General features: G+C 53.4%; 1 protein-coding gene across 1 annotated transcript; it reads right to left on the bottom strand.

Moving 5' to 3' along the window:
* Nucleotides 1–6,319: 6,319 nt before the first annotated feature.
* MAA_09980 (WD domain-containing protein) lies at nucleotides 6,320–9,650 on the bottom strand (the record flags this gene model as incomplete). The annotated part of the gene is made up of 6 exons (XM_007827978.1): nucleotides 6,320–6,413; nucleotides 6,492–7,120; nucleotides 7,179–7,597; nucleotides 7,667–8,790; nucleotides 9,097–9,369; nucleotides 9,616–9,650. 6 exons carry the CDS (start codon nucleotides 9,648–9,650, stop codon nucleotides 6,320–6,322), a joined length of 2,574 nt encoding a protein of 857 aa, XP_007826169.1.
* Between the last annotated feature and the right edge of the window lie 1,422 nt (nucleotides 9,651–11,072).

The following is an 11,072-nucleotide window of genomic DNA, read 5'->3' as shown; positions in this document are numbered from 1 at the left end:
CGGTCCCAGCAATCTCAAGGGCCATCTGCCTCCATCCGCCTCCGTCATGGGGAGTTGGGGAGCCAAAGGCGCCATTTGCACGCCGTGGCAAGCATGGCTGCAGCCGACTGCAAGCCGACTGCAAGCCCAGGTCGTGGCCGGGTCAAGGCCCATCAAGCCCTTGAGGCCTGCGGTCCATGTCCAGGCACCTTGGAATCCCCAGGCGAAATTAACATCAAACCACACAGGAACACAATGGTGCTCAAGCGTGGGAACAGCCCCAGACCCCTGTCCCATGCATCCGCCAGCCCGCTTCACTGGCAGCGATCTTTTTCAGTCCCCGAGTCGTCCGCACGTCGTCCTCGATGCACACAGTGCCGTCGCCATCAGCCACCAGGTGTCGGTGTTGTGCAGCCCCATCCCACCATCAGTCGTGGATGGATTTGGTCTGTGCGTCCAGCCGTTGGTCGAGGGGCGCGAGGGGGGCCGCGAGGTTCGAGGTCCAAGTTCAAGGGTTGATGTTACATCCCAATCAACCTCTGGTCGTTGGGACAAGTCTGGTTTGCAGTTTGCATCGTGAACCTGAAGCATGTGCTTACCAAGTGTTGGTGCACAACTTCAATTCGGGTCAATCGACTGGTTGGATGCTTGACGTTGGGGCCATGTCTTTAGCAGGAGGGAAGGCACGACCGCGCCGCAACTTGCTGCCGTGTCGGCATAACGGAGTACTAGCTGACTCGATCGTGTGAAGTGCAAAGCCAAAGTTCGCCAGCCTTCGATTTCTTGACACAACTCTGTACATGCACCAGACTTCAACAGGCTAGAGTGCGCACATCACTCTCTTCTCAATTTCCCTATTTCTACTCCGTAAACCCGCATCGCATCTGCAGCCAAGTGTCCAATCCGCCACCCCGTCCTATTAAGGCCTTCCGGAGGACTCAAAGTCTCAGACATCTTGTCGCCAAGGCACTCGCTTCTGGCCGCCTGTTTCGGATCGTGGTACAGCCCGCGAGGCCAGCCAAGAGGAGAAATAACGAGAAAAGAAAAACTCCCCCAATCCCTCGGCTCTTATCCAGCGGCATATGAATGCACAGACGGCATATCTGCCAGCAAGGGCAAACTGCCATGGGCACGCACATCCGTTCCCCACGGACATTGTCGTACAAGACTGGAAGCAAAGTAATTTTCCCCCAGCATACCCAAGAATGTTGGGGTCTCATGCCAAGTACGGAGTAGTAGTACCTCCAGAATTGAACTCTGGGGCCTGCCGAAATATTACAAAATGCACATCCGCTTTCATGCAAGACTGTGCCGATATCCTCAGACGCCGTATCACTGCAAGCATTGTCCAATTTGCAATCCGCAGGGCGCAATTGTGCTGACGCAAGCTCTGGTGGGTAGAGACACAAATACTTTGAACAAGCTCAGTACACGGGCCTTCGATCCAACCTTGACAATTACTACTGTAGCCGTTGCACTGACCGTGGTGACGGCCCGGCCAGGGACCAGGGACACACAGACACTACTACGACTTATGGAGTAGCCAACTTAATATCCGTAAAGCCACATGAGCACTCTTCAGCTGAATGCCTGCCGCCAGGAACGAAGATACACATGAACACTGGGCTGTGCCATTGGCAGGCGATAACAGTCGCCCAGTGACTGGCTTTATCAAGACAGGAGGCAACTGCCTTTACGACATGATTCAGTTCCCTGAATAGCCTTTCTTCTTGATCCGGATGGATATTTCCCTTCATATCGCGGGATCAATAAATGAGAGCGACAACTCAAAGTGTGACGCCGAGTAGGCTACGGCGATTCCGGTTGAACAGCCTGCCCAGGTTCCCTTGCCCTCGATAGGAAAACCGTGGCGTCGCACGCTAACGCATGCAAAACAATTGCATACGTTTACATCTGATATGCATGGAACTGCACTTCAACAGCGCCGGACGACAGGTATACTATGCGCCCAGTCGTCTCGCGCGTGCTGATAACCCGTGGGAGATGCACGAGGCGGGAATAGAGTCTAGTCGGCTACCTCGCTACGCCTGATACCCCGAAGCATTCGGGATACATGTATGAAGCAGAAGGACGGTGTGTTTTTGGCGAATGGGAAAGCGCTCCCAAGACCAAAGTTAATGCGACAGCCCATCATGTCTTATCATGACAACCAACAAGATGCCACTCTTGGCTCTTGCCACCATTTCGCCCCTAGTCCGCTGGCTAGACTGTAAACGGTACGAAACGTTCAGACCATCAGAATTATGAACTCGATTTCAGCATAGCCCGTGAAGGGCTGTCTCTAGCTCAATCCTCTTCGCTTTAGCGCGGATATGCTACGCAACTCAATGGTCTTCGTCTGATATGTCTGTCTTTTCGGGGCAAAAGAACGTCGACGTGGCTTAGAGACCACCCTCCTCGGGTTGATCTTACATGATTGGGGGTCATCTGGAGCAGAAGAGTACTTGCTTCCCGGAAAACGCACTCGATGATGCCATTCTATGCCGTCTCACGTTAAACTGGGGGAAAGACTAGAAACATCCAGTTTCAAGCATGGCGCCTTTCATCTTGGTGTTCTGGAATGCATCTGTCTGTTCGGGTCCCTCTGGTTTTCCAAATCATTATCCCCCAATCGTAGGGTACTTTGTACCCCATGTTGCCGCCACATCATGCGGGTCATTGTGGTGGCCACTTGAACGGATATGCCGGTTGTCTTATCCCGTATTTCGCGTCTCATGCAACTGGACGGACGCACCACCTCGGCCGATCGTCACAACGTAGCTAACAACTGTGGCTTGAGCCAACGGTCGAGTTGTTCGGCCTTGCCATTGTGTGTGGCAAGCGCCGAGGAGTAAATATCTGCCAAAGTATCGGACGGACCAATGGATAGCGCAGTGTTCAGGATGTGCGCAGGAACGAAAGAGCAAAAACCCTGGTGCGGGATGCAAGTGTATTCTGAGACATTGCGCTGTCATGCCGCCACTTTGGCCCCTGTCCGAGGCACTAAAACGTCTAAACAGAGGGAGAAATACGATGGTTAGTCGTTGGTTGATTGACAGGCCATTGCACCAATTCTCAATCTGTGGCAATACTGCTGAATCTTGGGCGGTTCTATGTTGCTGGTCCCTGATCAAAGGGGTCAAAGCCGAATGCAATTGCAGGCCAATCGATGTTTTCTGATGCCACAAGATATCTGAAACTGCGGGTCAACTCGTGGTACTGCCTGCATTACCGACGCCGTGACTACGACCGCACATGCACCGGGAGATATCAAGCTCTCAACTCATTCAGCTCCCCTTACCCATAGTTAGAGACGGTCAAGATGGGCGACTGCGGCATTAAGACAGATTTCATGCAACCAACGTTCTTCTACTCAAGCTCTCCCTTGCTTTGAAGTCCAAAGTTCTTTTGCAACAGTACCTTCTCCGACGGTATGGGTCGCTTCGGATCCGGCAGGGACCAGGTTGGTTGGTTTTCGCAATGGCTTTGACGCTGTGCTCGCCTGACAAGCGCAGTTTTATGTTAGTCCATGACGGCCAGGCGAGATGAAAGGGAAGAGCGGCAACTGCTCGCAGAGGCCATCATCTCGCAGCATATTCCAACAATGTACTCTGTACAGAACTCATGCAACAATCTCTGTGCTACCGACCAAGGCCAGCGGTCAGAACGAGGATGCTGTCAAACCTGAATGGAACCCAAACGGTCAGGAACACGTCTTGGCCGCATGCGGTTCTAGTCGGTGAAACTTTATTGTGACATGCCAAATCACTGCAGCTACTGTAACTACTACGACTTCAACAACAACTACCGCCGCCGCCGCCATCACTTCACATGCACTTATGATTATATGTTCCGACACTGGAACATCTCAACAGAGTACGGTCGAGGTTTCAAATCTCCAATGCCATTCGATCGCGATGTTGGTCTAGGTCCTACGCCTCTTCTTCAACCCCTGCATCATTGTGTATGCGGGCCGTTTAGTGGAACAAGAGCAATCCAGGGGTTCTAGAAGAACAGGGGGCACGTGTCCGCTAGTCATGCCATGTTTGTTCGCATTTTCAACTGGGCGGTGAATGCCTGGTACTGATTGTGCATTTCAAGGCATGTCGACAAAGGTGAGACTTGGTGGAGATGCTACTCCGTACTGACGAGTGGCAAATGCCCCATGTCTCTTGCCACACTTGCCCCAGACCGTTCTTCTTGAATAAAAAAAAAAGGACCATAGAATCTCTTGGCGTGCTTCGAACTCGCGAACGATGGGGGGGGACCAGAGCCTACCAAAACTTTGTTCCTTGGTCGTCGAGTTGGTCCAGCCCTCGAGGCTGAAAGCAAGGGCCAATTATCTCTAGACCATCTCTGTATGGGGCCCAATAGCTTGGTTGAGGCGCCTGTACGGAGTATCTCGGATCCATATATTGAAGTATTGGTTGGCGAGGTGTTTGTCATGCCGCAGTTTGGACTGACTGACGTCTCTATTCGGACATGTCGTCGGGCGACATGGATCTTGACAAGGCGGCTGCCCGAGGGAGAGCAAGCGGGTTGGCAGCTTTCATCAGATGATGACTTGAGACGCTGTGGTTGATTTGCTTCCATGCAGGTACGATGGCCTTGGCAGTCAAGGTCCTCCTGGTTTGGCCCGGGCTCTTGAATGCAATGCGATCGGTGCTGTCACCAGGAACAGCCGGCAAGGACAAAACCCCCTCAATGGCCGGGCAGTGTAGCGGATCAAATTAAAGTACGGACCTCCATCCCATTCCGCATGACTGGAACTCTGGTTGGACCACGGAGCTTTGGCCAACTGGGTGGCCTGGACCTGTGCTCCGCGTGGTACAGAGAAGCCAGCCCGATGTGAACAACTTTTACAGCATGGCCTGGCTCTTTGACAGCTGGAGGCATCACGGACCAGAAGCTAAAAATGGAAATAACGTCTCCATTCAGTGCCAACCTCGGCAAACGGCCGTCCCGTCTCAATCGACATGGCAGCAAACTCAAGCGCCGTGGCTGTCCCCACCGGCCTCGCTCGCTCAGCGTCTTGTGGCACGCATGTTTGCCATGGTTTTCAACATCGGATCTCACCGCCGCTAGCATCCGCAACAAGCCGCCTCCATCTCGCCAACGAATCGTACAAACAAGCAAACTAGTCCCCGTGTCCAGCCGGCCACTTCCCCAGATGAGCCAAGTCATGACACTCGAGGACGCGCCCATGTGACACCACACCACCACCCGTGCAAGTCTGGTCCGCTGTGGCAGACGCCCAAGGGAACCCTTTATCAGCCTCAAAAAGACAGCGAAACTAGGGCAAAGTAAAATTATTTCTTGCCGAGAAGCGGTTCGCTGTGCTCGGGTTTACCGTTCCATGCATATGCCCGCGCAGCCCCTTCACTGCCGCCGACATGGACCATCCCATCCCCTGAACACTACCAAATGCCTCGACAAAGCGTCAACTGGTCCCTGTATGTGATAACGCCCGACCCAAGCATATGTTGTACTGGCCATGACCTGGGACACGCTGGTGCTTGCTGCACACGCACGACAAGGTTTCCATTGATCTTGCATCTGCGCCCAACTCTAATGTTGCGTGTACCCCGGATTTTATGATCCCTTTGCTCGGGAAGGAATATCACTCGCCTTCGCCTCACCGACAAAAGCTCCCACCAGTGCCATCGCAGCCCGCCATTCGCAACCTCACGTCACACATTCAAGGGTCTCTCTCCTCGGTATATTTAGAATCGCTTATCTTTATTTTTTTTTTTTTTTGGTCTTTGAGAATGGGAGATGGCATGTACCAAGTCGAGGGCTGTCCCAGTCTACATGTAACCTTGCACAAACAGCCCTTGCTCCATCCAGCAACCCAAATCCTGCAGGTATTCGCTCCGACGGATGAGACATGGCTCTCTTCCTCCTTCGCACCCCCGCCCATCGCTACAACGCCGGAAAAGACGGACCGAACCGGACAAAGACTAAAAGAGTGAACAGGTGACCAAGAGGATAAAAAATAAAAATAGAGGCCATCAAAAAAGCCCCTTCTTATAGAATCATATGGCCAATAAAAAAAGAGAAAAAAAAAAAAAAAACAAACTTGTAGACTGATCCAGGCTGGGGCCGCGAAAAGCCATAGTTCAACAAAACCGACCAAGTATGAAGATGAAGAATGCGTACCGCCCCCGCCGTCCTGCGTGCATTTCTCTATTGTCGTCGTGGCAAAGTGTCTAAACCAAGAAAAGATGTGGAGTAAAAAGTGTAACAAGATAGAACAACTCGTAGTATATGCGCCTACTTGAAGGAGGCCGCTGGATGACCGAGTCCAGGGCCACAATGTCCACCAGTCAGTCCTCCCTGCCTAGAACGGCACGGGTTCATTTTGATGGTGTTTCCACCCCGTCAATCCGGGTATCCTCGACCTGATATCCACGCCTCTCTTGCGGTTTGCCCATCTGCGACTTTTGTTAGCAATCTCAAATAGAAAAGAAAAAAAAACTGCGGAAAGTGCTAGTTTTCTTGGCCCAACGTACATTCGCACTTTTCCGTCATCATTACACGAGGCGAGCATGTATGGATCGGCCGGGTTCCAAACCACACAGTTGCACCGCTTGCCGGAAAAGCTGGACAACCTCTCGACAGCAGCCCCTATATTCTTGTGCCAGATGACCACTTTTCCGTCCTCGCTGCCGCTCATGACAAAGCTCTCGTTGGCCCCGCCAAAGGAGGCGCGGATGACGCACTGGTCCGTCATGTGGCCGAGGAATTTCTGCACCGTAGCTCTCGTGAACAAGTCGATGAGCTGGGCCTCGCTGTCCCCTTTGTTGACAAGCAGCTGCCGGGAGTCCTGGCTGATGGCTAGAGATATTGGCTGCGCACCCAAATCTAGCTCATACTCCAACGCTCTTGTTATCCCGTTGTACACGTACATGTTGGTAAAGTTATCCGCCGCTACAAGCCACCGTCCGTCGGGGGAACCAGCCATGGCCTGCACACGGTGCTTCTTGTCCCACTGGACCAGCTCTTCGCCCTCACTGTTGAATGTACAAATGCTCCGCTTGTTATCGAGGGTGCCGAGGACAAAGGATTTGCTGTCGCTCGACCAGATGCAGCTGCTGACAGGTTCGTCGAACCTCTTCAGTTTCTTGATCAATTGACCATTCTACGCTTTTTATTAGTTTCCGTTGATAATGGGTGACATGGCCGAGATGGGCTCTTACCTTGGTATCCCATAATCGCGCAAAATGATCCTGCGAACAGGTCACCATCATCGAGTCGTCTGGACTCCACGCAATACTTGCCACGCCGGAATGGTGATCTTTTTGAACCTGCATGCTGAGGGCGTGTACAACCTGGAATGACCAAGTCTCCCATATAAAGACGCTGTCACTGGATCCACAGGCGGCAAGCTGCGTCCCGTCGTGAGAAAATTGCACTTCCCACACCTCTCCTCGCATTTCAGTGAGCTCCAGCACGATATCCCTGGGGAAGACTCGCCTGTCGCAGTGATGATCCGCGTACAGCGAAGGCGACGATGCCGCGGTGTGGAAGAGGCAGGAGTTGATCTGACTTTGCTTGACCTGGTGGAGGAGAACAGCTAGACGATTTTCGGGAAGCATGACAGATGGCGAGATGCACCCTGGCAGGCCGGATTAGTTTCTACATATCACAACCGGTTAATGGCTTGTAACAATTTTTGGGCACTCACTCGATAGGTCGGACAACAGCCTTTTGCGTGATTGTCCCCCTGCCCCGTCCCAATTTGCCTTGGCCATCAGGTCCTCTGTCGAAAGACACATGAGAAGGCTGGAAAGAAAATGCACCTTGGCGGTGTCGTGGTCTAGCGGCGTTAATTCTCCCCTCAGAACCTGGAGTGCCCGAGTTGTGTCTCTGGTTTCCAAAAGCTCCAGAAACTTTTGTTGGCGCATGGCAAATCTCATGACATTTCGCTCAGAGCCTGGCGCGAGCACAAGCCCATTTCCACCACCGCCATCCTCCCCAGCCTGTCCTGCCACAGTAGCTTCCGTCAGCAAATCTTCCGCTTCAGCCCATGAGCCCTCCAACACAGCTGACCGAAAGGCTGCCACAGTTGGGTTTTCCAGTTTAAACCCACTCTCCTCGCTCACACTCTCAGCCGCCGCTTGATAACCCATGTCTGACAATGCTTGGATCAAAATTCGGGTCACCTCCTCTCGGTTATGTCCGAAATATGATGAGGGTCGGACGACCGACGTAGAGGCTTTGTCTCCATTTGCTGAGCCGTTAGCAGCTAGAGACGCTGCCTTGTGTGTCCCGTTAGTGGCACCACTGGGCAAGACAGTTCTCTGAGAAGCAACACCAGTCGATCCATTTGAGCGAGCGGCGCCGCTTCCATTAGACTGTAGGACGGAATTGCCGTCTGACGCCATGTCTTCGCCCTCTCGCCGCCTCCTCTTTGGAAGACGACGACTAGGTGATGAATGTGTGCCGGCTGGAGCAGCCTCGTTGTCGGCACAGGCAGGGTCGTTGGGATCTTGTATCGGAGAAGAGCCAGATGGGCGTCGTCGCCTACCGAGGACCTGCGATACCGAGCCGGAGGGCAGATCCGGTCTTGGAGTGGAAGATTCTATGTTCGCATTCGAAGCCGGAGCTAGTTGGGCGGATCGGCCAGGGCGATCAAGCGGCGAGGAGGGGTTGGGTGCTGGGCGGACGGTGCTGGGAGATGGTCGAGAGGTGGGCGGAGTGGATGGGTCGTCGGATGACACAATGGGGTGAAGGGAACGAGCGTCGGAGGGTTGGTCCACGTCGACCGTTCCGCGGGCAAGCCGCGGTGGCAGTTTGGGTCGATTTTGTCTATAAATTGGCTAGACACCGGTCACGAAAACAGTCGAGACGGGAGAGGCGGCGATGGTGACTGTCTGGGCGGGAGACGAGACCAGGCCAGGTGCGTGTGTGTTTATCGTGAGTGAGGTGGTCGAGTATGGGGGGCTCTGCCCTAGTACAGTCGAGCCAAGGAGGTAAAACTACCCAGGTAGGCAGATGTTGATTGCCCAGGCTTTTTGTCGTATTGATAAGGCGCCGTGAGGGACAGCAACACCTTGTTGTCGACCAGCATGTGACGGGCAGCGTATCGGGCACTAGAGAGCAGATGTTGACGACATGGGGTCGGCGGCGATGAGGATGAAGGCGAGGATAGAATATGCGTCGGGCCGGGTCGCTGTTTGAAATGGCTGAGCAGCGCTGGAGAAGGTTGAGGCCACCAGCTTGGTCGGTTTGGGCGGCATAAGAAGACGGTCGTGGAGGAGTGAAGTCAAAAGAGGGTCCAGGCATATGTCTCGAGAAACAGGATCATTGATGACATGAGGTTTGAGGCTGGGGAGAGAGCGCTGCAGCTGGTTGCCGGTGCTGGGCCACAGCGGTCCACTGGTCCGGCTGATGGCGAATAGCGGACATGGAGCCTGAACCTCCGTCGCCGGCGCTTGAGGTGCTGAACACTGAATGCCCAGGCAGCGTCAGCTGGTGACTGGAAGACTGAATTGCTTCGGGCCATAAAGTGGGGGCCTCGGGAAGGCGACATCTGCACATTGGAGCTTGCCATGCGCCACACGCATCCAACCATGGAGCATCGTCACCAGGCTTGGGCTTGGGCTTGAGGCCCAGTGACCACTTGCCACGCACCAGACACCAGACGCATTCTGGCCGTCATAGCTCATAGCTGGCTCCGATGGGGCATCTGCAGCGCAGGACTTGGGAACCTACGGGCCAACGGCTCTCGGGCCTGGTGGTCCGTAGTCTCGGGTCTTTTGAGCTCTAGGGTAGGGATCAGCCTGGCTTGCCATGAAATACCATGCCATCCTTCTGCCATGGATTGTAGTAAGATGGATGGATGTATTCTGCTGACCAAACTGGAAATTCCCGAAGGTGCTTCACCCACAACTTGTCCCTTTTCGTGGCCACATCAATAGCGCCAGATACGTCCTCAGTTGCTGCCGATTGGAGCAGCCTTGTTCAAGTTCCCAAACTGTGAGTATCGAGGAAAGCAGCAAGAGTCACGTGTTTTGTCTTGCCCACGAACACGGGACACTCGTAAGGTAAAGCGAGGCAAGGGGACTTCATGGAGGATGCGTACTGCCGAGCCCGCGGGCGGATATCCAAGCTGAGATGATGGACTCCTCAAATCTCCGCCTTCATCGTTTCTAGAGCAGAGTTTTGAGGACAAGGAGTATAAGACATGTTTGCGGCGGAGTATCTGCGTTTGGCACGGCAGAGCTTTGCGGACGTACTGATGCGCCTGAAACTGGATGGAGCACCTCATCTTCAGGGCGATATCTCTATACTTGCCGAGAACTGGCTCCCCTTGACCGGGAAGTGATTACCGCAGATGAAATGGGACGGGGTCCTCTAAGCCAACACTATATATGATAGGAATGCAGTTAGATGATTGCGTATGATGGTGTCGAGTCTGTTAATATATCAATGCCGTATTGGCGGGAGGCGAGTCATGGGACGGCCAAATACAAGAACACGCAAAAATTGCCGGGCGTATAAGCTCGCCGGTTTCAGGTCTGGGAACCATCCCGGGCACTTGATCATTCCGATGTTGAAAGTGATTTCTACAGCCTGTCTTTGAGTTCCAAGACGCCGGCGGCTTCTCTGACATTTTGAACTTTGTGCCGACCAGCTTAGGTATCGTTGATAGTGACTGTAGCTGACGTTGAATGTGGCTCTTGAGGTGAGATGGAGCCCGTCTGAGCCTTGCCTTGATTAAAGGGGACAGAGATAAATGTAGCTTCCTTGCCACCGGATGGTGGAAACGCAACCGGTATTCCCTCTGATTAGGTGAAATTCAGAGAGCCTTTAGGCATGCTATTTCGCCCGTCTACCACTCTTTCTCTACGTTGTTAGAAAGTTTAACAGAACTCGTTATCCCAACGCTCAAATCCGTGTAATTGCGTGTCTAACATATTCTCTGCTTATAGGATGATTTGAAAACGGCGGCAGCTTCGACAGTACCCGATCGCAACCACGCTTTCGAGCATTCCAACGACTGTCAGATGAAAAACAGGGACCTAGGTCGTTCCTAAGACTAGCCTCCTGGCTTTGGTTCCGGCGTCTGCAGGGTGGCGATCAACTCA

The sequence above is a fragment of the Metarhizium robertsii genome (genome assembly GCF_000187425.2).
Source record: "Metarhizium robertsii ARSEF 23 chromosome Unknown MAA_Scf_16, whole genome shotgun sequence".
Lineage (NCBI taxonomy): Eukaryota > Fungi > Ascomycota > Sordariomycetes > Hypocreales > Clavicipitaceae > Metarhizium > Metarhizium robertsii.
Note: the sequence above shows the minus strand (reverse complement) of the source record. Positions and strands in the feature narration are given on the sequence as shown.